The 25439-nt window shown below is 33.5% G+C and overlaps 1 protein-coding gene across 1 annotated transcript; it reads right to left on the bottom strand.

The window, feature by feature from the left end:
- Nucleotides 1-1982: 1982 nt before the first annotated feature.
- On the bottom strand, nucleotides 1983-18633 carry LOC140044944 (uncharacterized). Its single transcript, XM_072089656.1, has 11 exons — nucleotides 18303-18633; nucleotides 14583-14612; nucleotides 13028-13176; nucleotides 12106-12208; nucleotides 7788-7842; nucleotides 7422-7457; nucleotides 7035-7091; nucleotides 6431-6523; nucleotides 5000-5104; nucleotides 4471-4497; nucleotides 1983-3993 (listed from the first exon to the last, which is right to left on the bottom strand). Exons 1-11 carry the CDS (start codon nucleotides 18393-18395, stop codon nucleotides 3677-3679), a joined length of 1065 nt encoding a protein of 354 aa, XP_071945757.1. The 5' UTR covers nucleotides 18396-18633; the 3' UTR covers nucleotides 1983-3676.
- Nucleotides 18634-25439: the final 6806 nt, after the last annotated feature.

The raw sequence follows: 25439 nt of genomic DNA, 5'->3' as shown, positions 1-25439 counted from the left end.
TTCGAACAATACCATGAAAGCCCCAGTGGTCTAATGGTTGGGACATCCCCCCACACAACCAAAAAAGTGATGTTTTATTGGAGAGACAAAAAAATACCATCCTAATAATTAATACATTATTTATTAACATCTTTTGAAACTAACTTCCGTGACAGAAGACATTACGGCTTGCAACATGGGCAGACATCTCGGTCCTAACGGGACACAGATAGCCTACAGTTATTCTGGGTTATCGAGATTTCACTCGATTTTAAACAAAATGTCTTATCATCAAATCTCCCTATGTATTTTTATAATACTATTCTCAATAACAATATATTCCGATTTTTATGGCGTATATTTAATTTAATCTTTATTAATTTGCAGAATAATTTTTGTTTTTTAACTACGTAGCCGAGTGGTTAGGACATACAGATAGACCCGGGTTCAATTCCCGACAACTCCCAGTCCACTCAGCTGTAAATGAGTACCTGGTTGAAAATACTAGGGAGAAAAAAGGCGGTGGAAAGGAACTGGCCACCCTACCACATAATGCCGAGGCTTAGTACAATGAGCTCCTAACAGCTCATTCCCCTACGTTCAGAGAATACGGGACTCACCTTTACCTTTACCTGCACACGCGCGGTCCGTTCCTAAAATAAACAAAAAATTGAAATGGCTATAGCCACTAATGGCCAACTTAAGCTTCAGTCCTACTATCAGTTTTTTTCTTCTGTTTTCCAAAGGGACAATGTATTGATTGATGGAAAGTGCCTGTTTCCAAATCTATTATTTTAACTGCTCACTTGTGTATAAAAGAGAAAAAATAGTTGAAACCAGGTTGTCACAAGGTGAACCCATCGTGAACCCGGAAATTACTTTGACCGCGAAGAATTGAAATTGAGTTGAAAATCTACTGTTGAAATCATAAATTTGGTTAAAAAACTATTTATAATATCTTCCTAAGATAGATTTATGGAACAATATCGTAATAGTGAAAACTAATGTTATTAAATTTTCATTTCACGGTACATCTGAGATAGATCAGGTAGGTATCCAGGGCAGAGATTTGTACCGAAGTTTTTTCATTGTACTCGCCTATGTCAGAATTAGGCCTAACCATAATTTATATATAAATAGTCAGTTGCGTTAGTTCAGTCTCCTTCCCTGTCTGTCCAGTGTTTTAGTATTTTACCTATTCGCTTCTTCCACGCATTTAATAATTGTATTATATACTGGACGAAGGTCCGGTGTCTGTGCAGCTTTATTATTTCACTTCATATATAGTCAGTTGCGTTAGATCAGTCTCCTTCTCTGTCTGTCCAGTGTTTTAGTATTTTACTTATTCGCTTCTTCCACGTATTTAATAATCATATCGAATTATATACTGGACGAAGTAGGCCTACATGCAAATTGAAGACCGAATACTCTACCGTCGGCACAAATAAATAACTTACTAAATAACTAAAAAAAAAGATGTCGCCATGAAATATTTAATGTAAACAATGAATGAAATTACTGCTAGACGGTAGGTTTAGATAGAGTGTTTATGTTTGGTTGAATAAATAAGATGCACACGGTTCAGTCGTTGGCACTAATTTACATAATGTACCCGATCACTTTCAGATAGCGCAACGCACATATTTGTATTTGTGCACTAATTTGCATACGTATCCGATAACTTTCAGATAGTGCAACGCACATATTTGTATTTGTGCACTAATTTGCATACGTATCCGATAACTTTCAGATAGCGCAACGCACATATTTGTGCACTAATTTGCATACGTATCCGATAACTTTCAGATAGTGCAACGCACATATTTGTATTTGTGCACTAATTTGCATACGTATCCGATAACTTTCAGATAGTGCAACGCACATATTTGTGCACTAATTTGCATACGTATTCGATAACTTTCAGATAGCGCAACGCACATATTTGTATTTGTGCTCTAATTTTCCTAATATTAAAACATGCGTGTCAACCAAAGGTAATCGTATTTACTTTTAATATAGTTGTGCGACATAGAACTAATCGGACGTAAATAATTCTGTACTGTACTGACATAATTAACAAATTGTAATGAATATCGACATACTGTATTCATTTATTATGCCTCGACAGAATTAACAATATATCGACAGATTTAATTCTTTAAAAAATGGTAATAAATGTGTGATCACATTATATTTCATTTTAGGTCTAATAGAATACATTCCCAGTGTGTGGAGAGGAGCAAGAAGAACAAAGCATAATGTTCAAGGAAGAAAGACAGAAAGCTAAATAAACTTGTGGTGGTTTCTAATAACTACTACACAGTAATGTCAATTGAAATGTAGGCCAGCAACATTACAGTATAACTTTACTACTGTAGAATATTGATAATACATGGGAAAATATCTAGCTTTATTAAGATATTTGTTTGTCATTCTTTATAAATAAACTTTATAACACACCTGCTTGTATTTTTGCCATTTGATTGGTTAATTATAAATAATGATGTACACCATTTTTAAAAACGTTCGGCTTTTTGTAAAATTACTATAAAGTTAGTCAATTTTCAAGTATGTACACTACAAGGAAACATTAAGTCTTTCAGTACTATAAAAAGTCATAACTACTAATATTACTTACCACCCTTCAAATCTGTAACATGTTGGGCAGCAACGTATAACTATATCAGTGGAATATTGATAATACATTTGATTGGGAACATGCTTTAATTTGGGATTCGGTCTTTAGTCTACAACAATAAATATATATTAAATAATTTTCATTCTTTATAAACTTTATAACACACCTGTTTGTATTCTTGACATTTGATTGGTTAATTACATATCAAATAAACAAATGACAACAATGAATATTCAGCTTTTTGTAAAATTTCTATAAAATTAGTTCTTTTTCAAGTATGTACAAGGAAACATGAACTCTTTCAGTACTGTCAATTATGAATTAAGAAACTATTAAGATGAATATGCTAAAAAAACATTGTAAACAACACTTTGATGGACAGATTGATATTAAATATAAATATTAGTTTCTTAAATAATTTTAGTTTAAAGATGTATTGTCCTCCTGAAAAAAACATTTTGTTGTTGAATGTGCCATTTTAATGTAACATAATATTTATCCACTTTGACCAAAAATTGGATTTAAAAAAATGTATTTAACTGAAAAACTGTAATTTAAAGCAAAAAATGGTCAAATTGGCTGCTAGTCAGTGGGTTTTTGGTTGAATTTAACCATTTATTTTGTCAATATACAAGTGAAAACATTATTTTTTAAATTTTTTTTCTATGAAAGTGAATAACTTTATTAAAACTACAAAATAACATATTCAAAGTCTGATTTATTAATCTTCATTTGTCATGCTTTTGGGGGACAATACATCTTTAATTAAAAGCGGCCTCTAGCTATCTTGGGATACAGTAGAGTTTGCTGTCGTATGAAATGCAAATATGTAAAATAAAGAACTCGCAGATTGTAATAATTCTAAGTCATCCATAATTCTACTTATTTATATTATATAAATCCAATTAATCAAGAAAAAGCACAAAATCTGAACGTTAATCTGCTTAACTAGGTCAACTGTTTGAATGGACTGACATTAAAACAACAAATTGTATGTACAAGACGGATATTCTTGATACTTCAACGACTAAAATGAAGCATAAAATGTTAAAATTAGCTCTACATATTTGTGTTAGTCTCACTGTTTAGACAACAACATTTTTCTATTATTTGTCTGCGGCATTCTTGTAATCCATCAACTTTCCTCATGCCTGATAGGAGTAGTTGAACCCTTATATTGTCGGTTTCACCAACCTTTTGAGTCCAACTTTTAAGAAGTTGCCTTTTCCCCTCACAGACATCACCTTTGTGATCATGTATTATGTTAGTTATATTACAATCTGGCATAAGGTGATGAAAAAAATCTTCCAGTTTAGATCCATTTGGAGGTAATACATTAGCAAGATCACTTTCAAACTCAAAATATTCTTTACCATCTGAAAACAAAAAGTTACAATTAATTAAATATAAATTAATTTATATCAGGAGCTTACCATTAACAGATTGCAATCCAGAAGTGCGATCCAGAAACGGCCACAATTTAAGACCAGTTATCCAGATCGGGAACGATGGTTAGACAATGTTTCATAACTAAACAATTTTCATTTCAATAACATTTTTAAATAGAGCCAAATGGATTATTCCATGTCACCTCATTAAAACTCCCCACGTGACCATCTCAGATTTCAACAAATCTAATAATGTGAAAAACCAACTGACACAAAAATAGCCTAGATATTTTCCGAGATAGTAGGGCTGTAAAAAATTGGGTGTAGCTTTTAAAAATCTGCAAATGCAAATTTTCATGGATTTTGTAGATTAGGATTGGTAATAGATAACTTATTCCAGGCCATATATGGCCATATAAGAAATGTGGCATCAAACTGTATGCCTACAATCATGAATTAGCATACCTTTAAGAACATAGTTTGAAGAATCATCTGTGAAAAAAAATTTCAAAATAAGATAACAAAAATATTACATCATGGCGTTTACACGGTTTTATTTTAACACCGTCAATATGTGAAAGCATTGTAACTCCGTAACATTATCCAAGGAGAAAAAATAGTTTGTTACATTTTGTATCATGCTGTATGTATGAATTCTGTAATAGAATGTCAGTTTGCAATGATTCATTGGAGTTTAATTCACATCCATGATTGTGTGTACCTTACAGTATTTTTCTAGGTAACATAGCTATTATCTAAAAACAGATCATGACCAACTATAACTTTACCTCATACTGTATATCAATCAATGATCATATAACTAATAGAAGAAAAGTCATTATTTATAAACCTAACTATAAACTCTAAACAATAGGAATCTTGGTATGTATAGAATACCAATAGCAAATGTAATCAACAGCATAACGAGTGATGTAAATTTACTGATCTTAGAATAATTCATTAAGGACAGATGTATAAAATGTCAAATTGATACCTGGGATTGCAGTCTCTATAAATCCATTCTCATCACTTCTATTTAGTTGGTTGCATGATACTCTTAAGTATGGTTTGGGTTCGTAAGTCGAATTCACTTTTTTATCTAACAGTTAACAAAAAATCATTTAGCCCTATAAATATATTTGTGTAAAACTACAAAATTTATTTACACTGATACAGTACATAGGAAATGTGATATTTTGATACATACATAAGGCTATTTATGGGTAATAAGGGGTGGATATCATAACTGTCACGGTTACTCAATGGGACCTATTAATCAAAATGGCGGTGAGTCTGTTGGACACAATTGCTGGAGGTTGCACAGGAGATCACACAAAGAAATATATATTTCATTCAATAACACACTTATTTTAGGTAACACTTTACATTTGCATATAATGCCATCTCAACAAGGATTAATTAATACATTTCGTTACCCACACATTAAACACATGTAGCCTATAGTGATGTTAAAGAGATTGTAAATTAAACACAAGTTTCAATGAGGTTCTGTTAAAGGTAAGTAACAGTACTTGGATAAACTGCTGTCTCTTTCAGAAAATAAAACAATGTATTTTCCCTTATCACTTGCATAACAAGTAGAAATTTCAGCCTGTTTCCAATAAAAAAATGTTTGTAATAGAGTTATACCGACAATGTACATGTGTAGCAATTCCAGCCTGTATCAAATACAAAGTTAGTGTTTTGAATGTTCACTTTCCTGGATTCAGGTTCCAATAGACAATCGTTATATACAAATTATACTCACATTAAAGCTGCAAATACACAGTTACAATTAAATAATATAATGAATCAGCTTCATGAACTACACATTGATCTTGTACAGCGTTTACCCTACCTTAACTGGTTCATAGGCCCTCACAGCCTCAACAAATTTGAGAAGGTAATCAACATTTTATTCAGATTTACGTTATGATTTGTATAGCAATGTTAGAGAGGAAGCTGTTTATTTTGATTATATGATAATGAAAAATTCATTTTTCCTATGGGCGCGCATGATTTTAATATTATTTTGCCTGTTATCAATTATGTTAACTCCGCCTTTTTTAGGAGACATAATAAATATTTTTATTTGTTTGTTTTGTTGCTTACTGTACCTCCTTGATGTTTATAAATCTGTTTTGATGTATTAATAAAGAATTGAATTAATATAGATGATATGAATCTGAATTATTTTTTAAACTACATTTGAAGCCCACTCTAGGGCAGGTATACTTACTAGTGTTATTCACTGCTCAATGTATTATTACAGTATCATCATCATGAAAAGTAAACCTATACAGCCTAGTCTGATACTATTACCAAACTTCTTTTTGGCTGTTTATTGTTACACCTTAATCTCTTTTCTTATGTTGAAATGAATAAATATCCCAGAAAACACTAATAAAGAAACGAGTATACTCACATAACACATAAGCAACAATAACGATGACTAAAATTACAAAGCATAATCCTCCAGCAACACTGCCTACAATCTTCCCAATATTATTATTATCATCTGAAAATATAAAAACAAAATGTCTCTACACTTAATTTAGGTAAAATATTGTCATGATTTAAGTATCATGGCAATAATATGGCTCAAACAACTCTATTCCAAAATTCTTTTCATTACATGACGAGGCAGCAAGGCACTACAGAATATAATTCTTTCCGAGTAGTCTGAAGAGTTTATTTTGATGATAGTATGCTGTTATTCATTTTCAAGTCAAGCGATGTTATTATGAACTAACTTTTTACTATGATTTATTGTTTTTTCTTTTGAACAGTTTTGTATGACATATTTACATAGCATTATTTGTCAAGAGCCCAACATCTTTTTGTAGAAAATAAGAATTCGGTATATCAATCGAAATTGTCCATGCCAATAAAAATGAATAGCCTTATGATATTTTGTTGAAGCATCAGACAAACAATTTAACTTAACAAACAGTCTAAAAGAATTTCTGTGGCAGTGGTTTCCAATGAGTGTAATACTGTACTTCAACATGCCAAGACTAGAGACCTACCTGAATTGGTAGAATTATCAGTACCAGTATGAGGGTTTTCACTGGTTATTACACTTTCTAAAATCAATTGAAAAAAATTATTATAAACAAAATTAATTAATGTATTTGTTATATAAAAAAATCACAACAATCCCAGAAGGTACAAACCTGTAATTTATAATGATAAAACAAACACTACTACAATGAAAACTATGATGGAAAAAACAACAAATTTAATCAAAACCATGATGACTCTCTTGATGGATTAAAACACACATTTTATGTCATGTATGTACAGAAATTACAAGGTTGTCATACTGTACTATGCAATTATCAATGTATTGCTTCTTCTCTAATTGAGGCATATAAATGCTTTGTAACTACACAATATTGTATTACTGTACTTACCTGTATAATAAGGCGGCTCAGTGGTAGAAGTATTAACTGGTTCCGTTAAAGAGAAAAAAATGTTGAAAATCTATTGTGTTAATAAACTGAATAACAAACAATGTATACATTAAACATAAATAAAACCAAAAGAGACAGCACACTGTTGAGATCTTTTATGATTATTTTTGAGAATCAGATTCTTGAAAATGATCAAATAGATCATTCTATCTCTTTATTTGGAGTTAAACTCGTATTACTTTATTATAAATTTTAGATTAGACATCTCATTAAGTAAAGTTAATTGTTGATTCCAAGACACAATCACAGTTATTCAGACCTTTGTAAACATTTTTCTTGAAATTATAAAAAATGTATATAACTCACTTTTGGGCCTGTGACATTTATATTCGCCTGAGTATTTGTTACAATCTTCACTGAGCTATAAAATAAAAATTTTTAAAAATGTCAATGTTAGGAGTTGTAATTATTTTTTGAGAAATTTGTAATGATCTTTAGTTTTCCTTTTAAATATGAACAGCCATAAATGATTTCAAATAGGGGACGAGGCATAATATCATAAAAAAAGAAATTTAATATCAATCAGCACTGCAGTGTATAAATAATATTAAATAATGCTATTAACATTTAAAGATATATTGTCATCTTAACAGTTTTTTAAAAACACATTTTTTGTTTAATATGCCATTTTAATGTCACGTAATAGTTATTCACTTTTACCACAAACTGAATCGAAAAAAAAAAAAATTATTTACATGAAAAAATATAATCTAAAGCAAAAATTACTTAAATTGTCAATTAACTGTTTCGTTAAAATTGCAAAATGGCCTATTTGAAGTCTGATTTATTATTCTTCATTTTTCATATTTTCGGGGGAAAATACATCCATAGCAGAATTTGATAAATTGTGTGTGGAAATTCCATATTCGAAAAGGTTGGAGATGCTAAATTCTTCCTCCCTATACACCATATAAATTTTGAAAATGAAAATGTTATATTTTAGTGTTGTATTTCAAGGGCAGCGGACGCAGCGGTTTTGTCCCAGTTGCCCGGGCAACACCCTTAATTTCATACTAAATATTTTTCATCACTAATTAAGATCCCATTTCATGCCATATCTATAATAACGTCGTTATACCAGGGCTGTCAGAGAATATTATAATATAATAATATATATAAAAACAATACGATCTAAAAAAAGCGCCTGTTTTCTGATATTAAAAATGCAACTTAATGCTGTGAACGATCAAAAACAATTGGTGGTTCTAACACAGTTTTAACACAGACGATGTGCATTTAACACACTTAAACATGTATTTACTTGCGCAAAAATAACTAGCGCTACATGTCATTTCCAGTCCTTTTTAGTGTCATTTCCTGTCATCTGGAGGTGCCATTTATAATGAATTTCATGTGCGAGGGTACCATTTTAAACCCTCTAGGGGTGTGATTTAACTAAATTCTCCTCAAAATCCTAGATTCGCCCCTTCATTGTCACTCATATCTTTTTATTTTTTAATTTATACGTAATTATGTTCTATGGACCACAGATTCTGACTGAAATAAAAGACTGCCTATACAAAATTAATATTTGAATGAATGAAATACGAGTCATTTCAAGAGAACTTTGAAAATGAGAACAAAACGATTTTGGCCTGGTCCATGACACTGATTTTTGACATAAGTTTATTTCATCCATTTAATTACGAAAACAAACATTGACACAACCAGGTTTGATTTCACGCAGGCAGGCGCAAGCACAATTATTGGAATGGAATTTTTTTACGATGCATCACTGGTGGAAACCATGCTTTACTTAAACCAGTGGTAGCGCCAGGATTTCCCCGATGAAGATGGTCAGTCCACAGCCCCTGACTTAAACATTAACAGTAAGAAAGATCTTTATCATTTGATTGGAAGATTGTGGGTGATATTCAATTAGAACTATATTCAACTTATGTATCATCAATGCATTTGAATTGAATTGAAATGATTCATTGCTATTCTAAAACCTCATATCTCCACAAAACATAATTTCAAAGGACCCAAAATCACTTTTTCTTTTATGTTTTTATGCTTGTATATTACAGTAGTAATACCACAGATTCTAATAATAACATAAATAATAATACATTATTCAATAAAACTTTGTTTTTAACTACAAATATTTTATTATTTCACATTTGAAAATTACATGAGAATTTGCCATGGTTTTGGAAACATTTCTATCTGATTTTGTATGAAGCTACTAAAACATGCATGTTCCGACATGTTTTCTAATTGGCTGCTGGTATAAAATGTCATTATAATTTGCATGGTAACCGTGACAACATATTGGGATATCTTTTAATAGGTGTACTGTACTGTTACAGAAGACAAGTAAGAGAACAATACACTTTTATTAACGCATCTTAGGACATATTGACAGTTTTCATAAACACAGACTTCAATTTTAAAGATTAGAATATAATTATGTTAATGCAAGTGACTCACACATATCTACTTGATTCTTTTATACAACAAGATTATGAGATTATTGTTTTAATACATTGTACACAAATGAACCTGATGGAAAAACGCCTCACTTTGTAGAACAATTTATCAAAGATAAATGTGAAGATGTAGATTTTTCATGTGATGATATTGTTAAAATACTGTTGTTACTTATTGTTAAATAATAATAATAACAAAAGCAGATATAATTACCGTACTGACGCATATATAAGCCCACCATATCCCTGGAACATAAAATAACGTCAAGTTTGGGGGGGGGGGGGGGGTGTGGGCTTATACAAGAATACAAAAATGCAGTTGTAAAAAACAGCACATAATTTGCTGGAATTCTAAAATATTATTTTACAATGTGCCACCGGGTATAAAAAAAAAATATACAAAATTAATAAGGGCCAGGTATTTATCGTCCAGGCCCGTGCATGTGTTTTGCAATATATACTGTACTGTGTATTCAATCATGGACATCCCTCTGAAACCACCACCTCACGATGAGTTGCGACATGTACGTTGCCTATACACGAGGTGTGTTGGAAAATCAAACTTATAGGCCTAGTTCGTGTCATTTATTGTAGAATATCTTATTTTAAACGTCAATTGAATTTATCAAGCAGTAAAGCAAGTACTGTATACAATGTTCGTTAGAAAGAAATGTACCAAAAAAATTTAAAAAGCTTGTTTATGGCAGCCGATGGTTCATTCAAAAAGTTCTTAGTAAGACTAACTCAAGACTTGTACAGACATTCTGTATGTCTAATTTTTTTTCACATAAAATTCTGTGTTCTGCACTCATTACTTGTCACTTTGAAAACTTTAAACTACTCAAAAAAAAAAGTTACTTGGCTTAAATTAGTTAAAAATAATCGAACACATAACGGAAGACGAACTGAACCAACAAATCTGTCAATTATGTCAAGAGGATATTTGCCAACTCAAGCTAAACCATGTTCATAAGATTTTTTATGGAAATCAGTACCTTATTTGAGAGAAAAGTTTAAAAGAGATCATCAATTCAATTTAATTCAATTTTATTCGAGCACTTGTGTAAAAAAAGAGTAAAATTACTTTCACTTTTGATTAAAACACATCGTTTCAGCGCCGTGCTAATTTACTTTTTATTAGAGGTCACCATTGCCGTCTGTAAATTTCTAAGAGTTGAAAAAAAGCTGAAAAATAAACGCATTTTGTTCACTGGATGTAACATGATATTGACGCGTGTATCGTACCCATACTCGGGGGCACTACAAGGGACACCGCCACACAACCGCCCGTAGGCCTACCTATTGTTTAGATTGCTGGGAGTCAGCAATCATAAATAAAAGTGTATATACGTCAAAAATGGAACGCCCTGGTTACCTACAGATCATCATCATAGAGGATATGTTAATAATAATATAGTACACTGTGTACTGTAGTATACATTATAGCATATACATATATTTACATTATATTTTTTTTTCTATGCCACCCACCCAACTGTATCAATACCTATTTATATTTATACATTTAATTTCTTCAACAAATTGATGTAATAAATTTTAAAAAAGAGCTATAATAAGCTTTACATTTTGCGCTTTTTTGGGGCTTCCCCTAGATGTACGTTTGCATTGAACTTAAACGCAATCAAAACTAAATACTGAGTGAATGAAATCGGTAACAAAATGTTATATCGTCCTGTAATTAGTCATGTGTGTTTATTGGAGGGAAAAAGTATGATCGTTTTGCTCATTGGTAGCATACTACATATGAGAGTGTCTTTTCCTGCAAATTAGAGGTGCCATTTATCATGAATTTTATGTGCTAGAGTACCATTTCGAGCCATCTGGGGCGTCATTTAACAAAGTTCGCTTCGCCACAGGTCCTGTCGACAGCCCTGGACAAGCACCTTTTTCCGCTATGTGCAAACGCTGACTTGCGCGAAGCGCCTTGTTGCGACGCTTTACTCAAAATAGGCCTATGGGGAAAATATCACCCTAATATCCCAATGGAAATAAGCTAATAAGCTTTTTGGGTTATCCTGGAAAATCTTATATAAATGTATTTATTTGTAATGTCAGTCATTTATGTTATCACTTTGTATATATTTTATGATGATTTTCCTAATAAATTCTAATCAAATCAAATCAATACTTAATATAATAATGTATAGCATCTTAAAAATTAAGTCTCTTACCACTTCACCTTGTTGACAAGAAACTGATGGCAGTGGGCATTGATCACATTTTGATTTTACGTTGAATCCATCTTGATAGGTTCCTGTTCCACACCGTTCACAACTTTGAAAATACATAAAATATACAAAAGCTTAGTGTTTAAAGAATCCTAAATAATAATATAATAAATAATGAAATATAAAAAAAACACACTAAAAAGAGAGATTTTAACTCTTCACAATGACGATATTTAAAAAAAAAACCATAAAATTAAAATTTTGTTCACATTCAATGTTGTTGTAGGAATATTTTAGTTTAATACTGTATACTGTACAGAGCAATTTATACAATAAAAACATGATAATATCATTATTAATATAATAACTATGTTATTTACTTATTTGACTACTTGTCAATATGAAAGTATTGTTTAGCAATACAGTATAGCACATGATCCTTATGGTACGTCTACTGTACAATGTATTTATCTGGGTTTTTTCTGATAAGGGCTATATATATTCTTTCACTAATTTGAACTGTTGAGAATAACATTTTTCATTATGTATATATGTTATTAATGGGTCTAAAGGACGTAACGCAACGCAAGTGAATTGACCAATCACAAGCGATGGCTTATTCGCTTGTGATTGCTAACTGTCTATAACTTCGCTTGTCATTGGTTAAAACGCTTGCGTTGCGTTTACGTCCTTGCGTTACGTTCTAGTGGGAACCAAGCTTAAGTATCCATTTGTCCTGCATTTCAATACATAAGCTGGTGAAGTCTACAAGAGGTTCTCGTTTGTGTGTTGGGTCATTGGCCCAGGGTTTTTATTAGGTTCTCCTTAAACCAATTTTATAAATAAACTTTAACATTAAGATACAGTCATATGCTTCTTTGGAAGCTTAAAATCTATTTCTATTGAAACAATTAAAAAGGATTACTTGAATTGAAGTTCACGGGTATCATTATTATATTGACAGGCATTGTCAATCCTATATTGTCCTTTTTCACAAACTCTACAACATTCCTGAGAATCTAGTTCATGACAAACAGTAACAGCTTCACTTTCGAAATTGGCAGTAGAACAATTCTGAAAAAAATGGTTGATGTAAACATTTATATCACAATAATATTGATAAAAAGCTAAAATCAAGAAAACCCCTTATCCAAGTGGTGGCGGCAGGATTTTGAAAAATAGAGCTGCTAGGTCCCTGGAAATTACACTTATATACTTTGAAAATGTCTGGCTATATTGAGAAGGATAAATAGGCCTCATTTTAGATACACCATAAACAACTAGTGTAGTAAACATTGCTGTGGAACTACGACTACAGAGGACTTGCATGTTTTAGCTGATAGTCCGGGAATTTCCCTTTTAAAATTTCATTGAAGGCGGAACACTTGGAATACTGAATCTATGCTACCATTGTCATACAGTAGCTAGAAAGTGTTACTGATTTTGATTTAATACTATCGATACATATACAAGCATTGATCTACAATCAACCCATTTTTGATTTCCTAAATTCTTTCTTCCTCCTTTGCATTCCCACACGCTCTCTATTTTTCCCATTTGTACGAATTTCCCCTGCCTCCTTGCCTATTATGCAGAGGCAGCTTCCTCTTTCAGAAGTTGCGGAAAGATTACAATGCATATGATGCGATAACTATTGGTTTCTGATTGGCTTTCAAATCCTGCACGAAATTTTGTGTTTCTCAGCTGCTATTTTTAATGGTATCCATTTTTTAATGTTTTCAGTGAATCTTAATCCTTTATTCAATTTGTTTGCATTTTTTAAATAGGCCTATACAATAGACATACTTCAACATTGTATCAGGAATGAAATATTTCCATCCATTTCATACCATTTTAGTTATGAAAGTAAAAGAACAATAGTTTTTTCAGTAAAGCGTGAAATTATCTCTCATTAAATATATGTGAGTATTCTTTATTCATGTGTATAACCATATTGTTTTGTCCTCTAGTGTTCTCTTTTGGTATTATACTATTAAACTACTCTCAAAACAGAAATCATTTTACACAATAGGTCCCACACAATATTGAAATCAAACAATAAATATTTTAAATAAGTCAAATTAATATGTAGGCAACAATAATTATAATTCCCAAAGGCCGAATCTAGAACAACTGCCCCTAACAACTACTTTCAACTACATTTCTGCATCAGCTACAATCCCAATTTTCATTGTAAAAATTACGCAATTTGTTACGACTGGAAACTAGGCTTTAAAAAAGTAACTTATTTTCCAATTGTCCAAACCAGATGAATATTTAAAACTTCTTCTAGATTATCTTTACTTTGAAAATATTTTGGATACATTGATATTGACAAAAACTGTGAGGTGCGATAGTCCATTAAATGTGGCTAATTATAATCATATCCTTCCCAAATCAAATCCTAATCATCATATATTACTATGTAATATACAGTATTTCTAATAAAATATTTTTTTGCTAATTAGAAAAGAACTTACTTCACAGGTTTTTCTTTTAACTCGTGATATCTGTAATAAAAAATATAAAATACAATATTTTTACTACCTTGGAATTGTGACTTATACCTTTTTTTATGTATACTATTAAATTATGTTTTTTGATGTACAATATTTATTTTTAACCAAATGTTTAAAATAATTTTATGTACTATACTATGAAATATTTTCCTATGAGAATGAAATAAAGTGATTTGATTTGATATCTTGCAAATATTGGCTTCACAATTTCACTTGATTTTATGGTAAGTATGAAATTGAAAATCACATTTTCGACAATCATCATTGATAGTAGCTTTCAGTATTTAATTATTTTTATATTATAATATCAATTGATACGATACCATCATCATTCAGTATACAGTAGGCCTTATTAATTCATGAAGCGAGATCTTCAGAGAGATAAAAAAGTACTGGCTGCCTCTATGCCTCTATGTACATACAATTTCCAGGCTACATCCACACCTATATAGCACCCCCTATGTCTTTTGATAAAATACTAATGTGTTATGATGTGCGGTGCATTGTAAGTAAGCCGGTTGGATGGCTGAATGGGTAAGTGCATTAGGGGTCAGTCTAATTACCGAAAACAACCAAAAACAACCGTAAACAAACCGAAAACAAAATAAAAAAATCTAATAAAACAAATGTGTATAATATTTTACCCTCTACTGATGGGTGTTTCTAAAGCTAAGATAAGACCATGCAGAGAGAAAACCGCGCGGGCAAAAGCCAAGAAAGAACTTACGAAATGGTAGTGTGCACAAAATACAACTCAAAATCGTACAAATTCAATGATATACACCATAGACTACATTTTACTTACAAAATCTATAAATGCATTTTATTTTAGTCTTTAGATTTTTAAAAACAAAGCATGATTTTACCTAACATTGCGTTTTCATCACTTAAGTTAATTCTGAAGTGATTAATGATACTACGGTAATTATAATTTTACTAAATAGTATTGTGAATCCTTTATCGTGAGCTTGTTTTAAGTATACTTTATAGTCCCTAATAATAATATCATCAATATTCTTAAAATACCGTATATTTTTTTATTATTATCTTTGAAAATCTATAATTAAATCATGGAGGTATAAAAATAGATACCTCCATGATTAAATTAATCATGATTAATGTATTAATTAATTAATTAATGTATTCACAAATAATATATATATATATATATATATTTGTTATTGTATATTAATTAATCAGTAAAGTAACTAGTAGTGTTCGCAATCATAATTTGTTAACTTCTAATTTATTTACAATAACATGATGACAGCAATTTATTTATTTAATATCCTACATTATTTTATACCTTCAGCTATATAAATCAATTTAAAATTAGTTTTAATACTTAAATAAGATGCAAGTATTTGTACTGTACGGTAATTAATTACGCGAATTTCTGATAATAACTCGACTGGCGGCTATTGAAAACACAAACAATGTATTACAATAGAATAACACACCCTATTACTCATAATAAAAACCAAGATTCGATAGTATAGTATGTAAATGAGATATAAAGATTTGACAATACTGTACGTAAATTATTACAGTAATGCAATACTGTATAAAGATTAGATAGTATGTAAATGAGATAAAGATTCGACAATACCGTACGTACATTATTAACGTATCCGGATATTCACCCCCTGGACATTTACCCCCGGAAAATTACCCCCCGGACAACCACCACCTGGACCACTAACCCCTTAGACAACTACCCCTTTAGGACAAATACCCCGGACAAATATCCCCCGGACAACTACCCCTTTAGGACAACTACCCCTTTAGGACAACTACCCCTTTAGGACAACTACCCCTTTAGGACAACTACCCCTTTAGGACAACTACCCCTTTAGGACAACTACCCCTTTAGGACAACTACCCCCTAGGAATAATTACCCCCTAGGAATAATTACCCCCTAGGAATAATTACCCCCTAGGAACAATTACCCCCTAGGAACAATTACCCCCTAGGAACAATTACCCCCTAGGAACAATTACCCCCTAGGAACAATTACCCCCTAGGAACAATTACCCCCTAGGAACAATTACCCCCTAGGAACAATTACCCGCTAGGAACAATTACCCCCTAGGAACAATTACCCCCTAGGAACAATTACCCGCTAGGAACAATTACCCCCGGACAATTTCCATTAGATTATACCCCCTCCCATTGAATAAACAACTTTCTTCCAATAAATGTCCACCTAAAAAATAAACAGCCCAGGCCGTTTTTTCAATAAATACGGTACTTTAAATCTAGCACATCTAGGGTCTAGCGTGCTGTTAAACAGAATAATCAGTTAAAAACGGGTGTTTCAAACTAGAGACCCGAGACCAGAGACCAGAGACCCGAGACCCAATACGAAAAGGGAGACCCATGTACGAAAAGGGAGACCCCACTATACGACGAAAAGGGAGACCCCACTATACGACAAAAAGGGAGACCCTAATATACGAAAAGGGAGACCTAAATATACGAAAAGGGAGACCCAATTATACGAAAAGGGAGACCCAAATATACAAAATGGTAGATCCAAATATACAAAATGGGAGATCCAAATATACGAAAAGGAAGACCCACTATAAGAAAAGGGAGACCCCACTATAAGAAAAGGGAGACCCCACTATACGAAAAGAGAGACCACACTATACGAAAAGGGAGACCCTAATAATTAATATACGAAAAGGGAGACCCAAATATAGGTCTCCCTTTTCGTATTGGGTCTCGTGTCAGGTCTCTGGTCTCGGGTCTCTAGTTTCGAAACACCCGTTAAAAACAGATGATTTCATTTTTACAGAAACCGGTCCTATATATTTGTCTACTTTTGGATTGGGGGGGGGGGGGGGATAGTTGACCGGGGGTTAGTTGACCGGGGGTTAGTTGACCGGGGGTTAGTTGACCGGGGGGTAGTTATCCTAAGGGGGTAGTTGTCCTAAGGGGGGTGGTTGTCCGGGGGTAGTTGTCCGGGGGATTGTTTTCCTAAGGGGTAGTTGTCCTAAGGGGGTAGTTGTCCGGGGCTCGTTGTCCGGGGGATAGATGTCCTAAGGGGATAGATGTCCTAAGGGGGTAGTTGTCCGGGTGGTAAACATCCGGGGGTAACTGTCTAGGGGGTAGGTGTCCTAGAACCATTATTAATGCTATACTGTATAAAGATTCGATAGTATGTAAATGAGATATAAAGATTCGACAATACCGTATACGTAAATTATTAATGCAATACTGTATAACGATTCGATAGTATGTAAATGAGATATAAAGATTCGACAATACCGTATATATACGTAAATTATTAATGCAATACTGTATAACGATTCGATAGTATGTAAATGAGATATAAAGATTCGACAATACCGTACATATACGTAAATTATTAATGCAATACTGTATAAAGATTCGATAGTATGTAAATGAGATATAAAGATTCGACAATACCGTACGTAAATTATTAACGCAATACTGTATACGATTCGATATAGGCCATGGCGTTGACAACTTAACAAAAATCAAAGATTACAGCCCACATGGCGTTCCATACAAATGACGATATTAAACTGGCGGCCGCTTCGACCATACTCCCCTACATACGTAGCCTACATAGCCTAGATTTGGGCTACCTACGCCCTAGCTAGGCTTAATTTACAGGTACAGTAATAATCTATTAATAAAAAATAACCTGCCTTATTTGACGTCTCGGCGGCCAGTGGTGATAGAACACCGATTATGAGTAGTAGCAGTAACCACAACGACATACATCTCAATGTAGATGCCATCCACAATCTGATCTTGTTTGTAGTTGTACTGTATTATTACTACCTGTATTACCCCTATCTACCTAGGTCTAGCTAGGCCCTATGCAGCAGGGAGTTGTGGTTGGTGAAAAGAATGTCAAACTTTTCCCACCACGGTTTGTGTCAAGTTAACAAATTTAGACAGCTGCGAAATGGAACTACCGCCAATGTTGTCAGCAATTTTAACTAATACAATATATTAAATGAGAAACAAAGCAAAATGTTGCTTCATTTAACTGTTAATTTGCAAAGCGTCATCAATCAATAATGTAGATAATAGAGCATGATGGGTGTTTGTGCAGGTTCATTGATCACCAAAACACACAGCAGGGAAAAACCCATCGTTAATAATAATAATTATTATGGTGTGACAAAAAGAGGCACGTATCAAAACGTAACGCCATCAATAAAAGTGCGAGACATCGTTCATTTCCCAAGTAGGCCTATAATGTATTTGACGGAGTAGTAGATATATTTCTTTAAAAACTAATTTGTTTTATGCAATGGAAGAGATTAAAACTACAAAATCTTCAAAGTCTGATTTTATTAATCTTTTTTAAAACATTACTATCAAAGAAGATCAATGGATTATTGTTGAGCCATGAAATGTGCAAACATTTTCTTCACTGGCAAAGGCAACATTTAAAAAACCTAATTCTAAATATCATAACCCTTGTGATTGATCAAAGATTATGATCTTCTTTGGATAACCCTTGTGATTGATCAAAGATTATGATCTTCTTTGGATTACCCTTGTGATTGATCAAAGATTATGATCTTCTTTGGATAACCCTTGCGATTGATCAAAGATTATGATCTTCTTTGGATAACCCTTGTGATTGATCAAAGATTATGATCTTCTTTGGATAACCCTTGTGATTGATCAAAGATTATGATCTTTTTTGGATTACCCTTGTGATTGATCAAAGATTATGATCTTCTTTGGATAACCCTTGTGATTGATCAAAGATTATGATCTTCTTTGGATAACCCTTGTGATTGATCACAGATTATGATCTTCTTTGGATAACCCTTGTGATTGATCAAAGATTATGATCTTCTTTGGATTACCCTTGTGATTGATCAAAGATTATGATCTTCTTTGGATAACCCTTGTGATTGATCAAAGATTATGATCTTCTTTGGATTACCCTTGTGATTGATCAAAGATTATGATCTTCTTTGGATAACCCTTGTGATTGATCAAAGATTATGATCTTCTTTGGATTACCCTTGTGATTGATCAAAGATTATGATCTTCTTTGGATAACCCTTGTGATTGATCAAAGATTATGATCTTGTTTGGATAACCCTTGCGATTGATCAAAGATTATGATCTTCTTTGGATAACCCTTGTGATTGATCAAAGATTATGATCTTCTTTGGATAACCCTTGTGATTGATCAAAGATTATGATCTTCTTTGGATTACCCTTGTGATTGATCAAAGATTATGATCTTCTTTTGATTACCCTTGTGATTGATCAAAGATTATGATCTTCTTTGGATAACCCTTGTGATTGATCAAAGATTATGATCTTCTTTGGATTACCCTTGTGATTGATCAAAGATTATGATCTTCTTTGGATAACCCTTGTGATTGATCAAAGATTATGATCTTCTTTGGATAACCCTTGTGATTGATCACAGATTATGATCTTCTTTGGATAACCCTTGTGATTGTAAGGATCTTTTTTTCCTCTTTATTCTTCTTTCTATGTGCATTTTGCATTTCTGCGGATAACCGGAACTCTTAAAAATGACAAAATATATAAAACTATACTTAACTAATACGAATCTACTATATACATTTAAATTTAAATCGTCATTCACGTGAAGTTGAATTGTGCAGCATAACATTTTCATGACGTTTACAATTGCGCAATGTGAATGCGCAATTTATGAATTTTGTGTATTTAACATAGGTTGAAAACCAAATAACATTTTAAATTAACTCTAGCCAGACTTAAACTAGAACTATGAAAAAAATATGCCTGGCTAGCGACGAGGGCGCGTATCCCCATACTTCTTTGGGTTTAGCTTTGCAATATTTATTAGTTTGTTATTTTATCATATAATTCATGTAAATAATGAAAGCAATTTTATGTTCAAAAGGTAAAACTATACAATTTTATCAAAGTATTCAAACAAAGCACAATCTTATAATGCAGTATACCATTTTATCATTATTATACCGAATCTCAATTTTTAATACTGAATATCATTCTTTATAGGCCTATCGTTTTAGCTAGCTTTGTAATATAAATTTTCTCTGTATACATATTTGTTTTATCATATTTAGAGATTTCAACACAATATCAAAATATTTTCTATAATCTCCCCCACCCCTCCCTGCTGGCACCACCAATGTTGTAGTATATTGTTATTGTTATTATTACTGCACAAATGTAACTGAACTGATTTATTAGACACCGTAGTCCTATGCATTAAGCATAGGACTGCGTTGTCTAGGCCTATAAAATAGGGATATTTCATTTATTAGCTGCAATCACGTCTGTTATAGGGATAAGCCTACTTTTTCCAAAAATACCAAATTTGGTATACAGGTTTCCCACCCTATACAATTTCAATTCATGATGGGCGCCAAGCAAAATGACCCCTTGGGTTACCTAATTTGCATAATTTAAAATGTCAGACATTTTCACTTAAACGCTCAATATCTCTATTGGTCATATATGATTTTGGTGACAAATTGTTCAGAATATATATGTTACTATACTATTTAGTTTAATGAAACATTTCATGAAAAAAATGCCCAGAAGTACGCACGTTTGCCTTTGATGACCTTTAGGCATGGTGCAATTGCCAACCTTGTTAAGGTTAATATATTTTTATATCCATAAAACTACTTGTCACAGAGTTTAGGTGTCAAAATAAACATTTCTATTTACTACAATGAAGTTTTTTCTCAAATAATGACCAGAAATACCATATTTGATATTTGACCTGTTTTCAGGCAAATTGCCATATCTCATTATTGGGATAGTTCATTTTGGTGTCAGATTGTTCAGAATGTATATGTTACTATTCTGCTTAACAGAAGATTTTTCAAAAAAATGTCAGGAAGTAGAGTTACTGCTGTTACATACATAACATTCTAAATTTGTTTATATATATTTATGATATTATTTTGCAATCCACTTTGAGCACTTGTCGAAGATGGCTACTTGCATGTGCAATTGAACGAGTATACTGAATGAAGTTGAATAGATTGTCCTATTTGTAGTGAGTCTAGAGTAATGCAAATGCGAGAAAATTGTATAGAAAAAAAAAACTTAATCTCATTCTCATCTAATCGAATCTTCTACACATTTAGCAATAGTGTGTACTGATGAAATCCATTCAAGTTTTGTTTTGGAAAGTTAGTGTTTTTTGTTTGGTTGTTACATTCAGGGCCAGGTAAAGGGTGAGTCCCGTGTTCTCTGTACTAAGCCTCGGCATTATGTGTTAGGGTGGCCAGTTCCTTTCCACGCCGCCTTTTTCTCCCTAGTATTTTCAACCAGGTACTCATTTACAGCTGAGTGGACTGGGAGTTGTCGGGAATTGAACCCGGGTTTATCTGTATGACAGTCAAGTGTCCTAACCACTCGGCTATCCAACTCCAGGGTAGGCCTACTTGTCTTATATTGCTTTGTTTCTCTGAGTATCTTTCTTTTAAGGGCCTTCAAACTGGGGTATATCAACCTACTAATTGAAAGTATGGACATTTTCAGGACGCACAATATACAAAGAGACTATACTGTTGCCATATTGCGAACCACAACTGAAGAATATATATTTTGTTTCCAGACCTAAGTAATCCTAAACGACCAGTGATCAGTGTGATGAATGATCTTCGTCCAATAGCTCTCACGTCTACGGAAATGAAAGTTCTTGAGAAAATTGTAGTTAATTTGTTAAAGCCACTATAGTTAAGAACTATATGGACTCTGCAATTTGCGTATTGTTATAATCGTTCCACCGAAGATGCATTACTTTTTAAAAATGACAGAATTTACTCTCATTTAGAACAAGTTAGCAAGGGACATTCAGTGCGGCTGATGTATTTTGACTTTTCATCAGCTTTTAATACAATTCAGCCACATGTTATGACCAATAAGTTCATTAATATGAATGTCCCATGTTATCTCATCACTTTTGTTCTTAATTATTTGACGAATCGGTCACAATTTGTACGAATTGGTAACCTCTGTCCCGATACCCTATACTAGTACTGGCGCCTCACAAGGCACCGTGCTAGCTCCGTTTCTGTTACTATATAATATATAGTATATTATACACTGCTGATTTCAGATCAGCTATCGAATGTTCCACAATTAAATACGCGGATGATTCTGTGATCCTAGGTCTGATTAAGAAGGACGACCTGTCACAATATTATACAGAAATTCTAAGGTTTGTTGCTTACTGTAAGGATAATTTTCTTTAAAAATTAATACTGAGAAAACCAAAGAAATGGTAATCGATTATAGAAAACAAAAGCGAGTAAAGAAAGAAATAATTGTAATTGAAAATAAAGAAATTGCACAGGTCACATCGTATAAGTATCTGGGGGTGACATACGATAACAAACTTTCGTGGGGTATTTTTATTGATTCAGGAAACTGAATTCATTTGATGTACGAAAAGAGATATTGTTATCTTACTATAATTCCATTATTCTCGGTTTATATAGCTATTGTTTGGTTTGCTGGAGTGGAAACATCTCACAAGGTGATAGGGACAGACTACAAAGGTTGGTTAGCTGGGGTGGAAACATCTCACAAGGTGATAGGGACAGACTACAAAGGTTGGTTAGCTGGGGTGGAAACATCTCACAAGGTAATAGGGACAGACTACAAAGGTTGGTTTGCTGGGGTGGAAACATCTCACAAGGTGATAGGGACAGACTACAAAGGTTGGTTAGCTGGGGTGGAAACATCTCACAAGGTGATAGGGACAGACTACAAAGGTTGGTTAGCTGGGGTGGAAACATCTCACAAGGTGATAGGGACAGACTACAAAGGTTGGTTTGCTGGGGTGGAAACATCTCACAAGGTGATAGGGACAGACTACAAAGGTTGGTTAGCTGGGGTGGAAACATCTCACAAGGTGCCAGGGCCGTAGCCAGGATCTGTCAAGGGGGGGTTCGCACACTAAGTATTTGGGTCACCCCCACCCCCATACCTACCCCCCCCCCCCCTGGGGTGGGGCCTGAGGCGAAGCAAATTTTGTTAAATGACACCCCTAGATGGTCGGAAAAGACACTCTCATGCAGCATGCTACCAATGAGCAAAACGATCGTACTTGGACTCGTGGACTATTTAAACGATTACATTTGTTGCCGTATGTTAGATGCGCGTGCTCTGTGCGGAACCGCCGATTGTTTGATCATTTACTCGATATTTTGTTTTGCGTTCAAGTTCAATGCGAACGTACGTCTAGGAGAAGCCCCGAAAAAAGCACACTGGGTGAAGGCAAAAGCAATTCTTATTATAGCTCTATCTATAATATTTATTTACAGCAATTTGTTGAGGAAATTAAATATGCCAATGTAAATAGGTGATATTGATACATTTGAGTACGTATCGGCTGGTGGTCTAGAAAAAAATAATCGGATGCCATAATGTGAACTACAGTACATGATACCATAGATATTATAGTGTAAGATATTAATATTCACTATAATCCTCTATGATACATTATACTTCATAGCCACACATAAATACTGATGTATGTCGGAAGGCTATATACTTTATGCATGCTGCCTGACTGCCAGTGATCTAAACAATTGGTACGCAGTTGTCTGGCGGTGTCCTTTGTACGAATCGTTCGTCCCCCAGCTCGCTGTGAGACGCGTCAATATCATGTTACATGCAGGGACCAAACATTTATTTTTCAGGTTAAAATCCGCAATTCATTTGCAACTCTTTACAGACTTTATCGCTCGAAGTACGCTCATACAGGGAAAAAGGTACTGTATGAGTTATTCCGAACGAGTTTACGAATTTTTTAATTTACGAACAACTTTTTGTACTGTGGGGCACGTATTTGGACGATTTTCGGAGATGAGGGTGAGGTATTGGGCATGTCGGGGATGGGGGTTCGCAGTCGGTTAAGGGGGGTTCGCTGTAAAGGGGGGGGGGGGGGGGTTCGCCCGAACCATAAAAACCCCCCCCTGGCTACGGGCCTGGGGACAGACTACAAAGGTTTGTTAGCTGGGGTGGAAACATCTCACAAGGTGATAGGGACAGACTACAAAGGTTGGTTTGCTGGGGTGGAAACATCTCACAAGGTGATAGGGACAGACTACAAAGGTTGGTTTGCTGGGGTGGAAACATCTCACAAGGTGATAGGGACAGACTACAAAGGTTGGTTAGCTGGGGTGGAAACATCTCACAAGGTGATAGGGACAGACTACAAAGGTTGGTTTGCTGGGGTGGAAACATCTCACAAGGTGATAGGGACAGACTACAAAGGTTGGTTTGCTGGGGTGGAAACATCTCACAAGGTGATAGGGACAGACTACAAAGGTTTGTCAATAGGTTTCAGAGAATTATCGGTACAGAACTGCAGTCTCCGTCTACCAAGAACGATTAGCTGATAAAATCGATGACGTAATGTCTGACGAAAATCACCAGTTGAATTCGACTATTAGCAGTTGCATAGTACAACGCAGCGGTAGACTGAGGGTACCGGCGGCTAACACGAACTGATATCCCAACTCTTTCATTCCAAGAGGTATTTAATTTCATTCAATAGAAAATATGTTCGTTGGTCATATTATTTTGTCTGTATTTAATTCTGTTGTTATATTTCATGAGAGAGAAAGCTATGAATACAGTAATTTCCAAATTTATGGATGAATAAAGCGATGTCGATGTCTATGTCTATCCTTGTTCCGCACTTGGCAGTTCTCAAAGATTTTTAAATTTTAACAAAATCGGCCATCATCTGGACGCGATTAGATGGGTAATAACAGTTTTGTTACTTATGACATGTTGCGTTACTCTAGACTCACTACAAA

The sequence above is a fragment of the Antedon mediterranea genome, chromosome 3 (genome assembly GCF_964355755.1).
Source record: "Antedon mediterranea chromosome 3, ecAntMedi1.1, whole genome shotgun sequence".
Taxonomy (NCBI): Eukaryota; Metazoa; Echinodermata; class Crinoidea; order Comatulida; family Antedonidae; genus Antedon; species Antedon mediterranea.
Note: the sequence above shows the minus strand (reverse complement) of the source record. Positions and strands in the feature narration are given on the sequence as shown.

Bases quoted from the DNA above. Each gene is read 5' to 3' on its own strand.
- LOC140044944 (XM_072089656.1), bottom strand. From the start codon at position 18,395: ATGGCATCTACATTGAGATGTATGTCGTTGTGGTTACTGCTACTACTC. The intron at 7,458-7,787 runs GTGAGTTATATA...TAACGGAACCAG, and splicing joins TAAATGTCACAGGCCCAAAA to TTAATACTTCTACCACTGAG. The intron at 6,524-7,034 runs GTAGGTCTCTAG...TTATATTTTCAG, and splicing joins TGATAATTCTACCAATTCAG to ATGATAATAATAATATTGGG.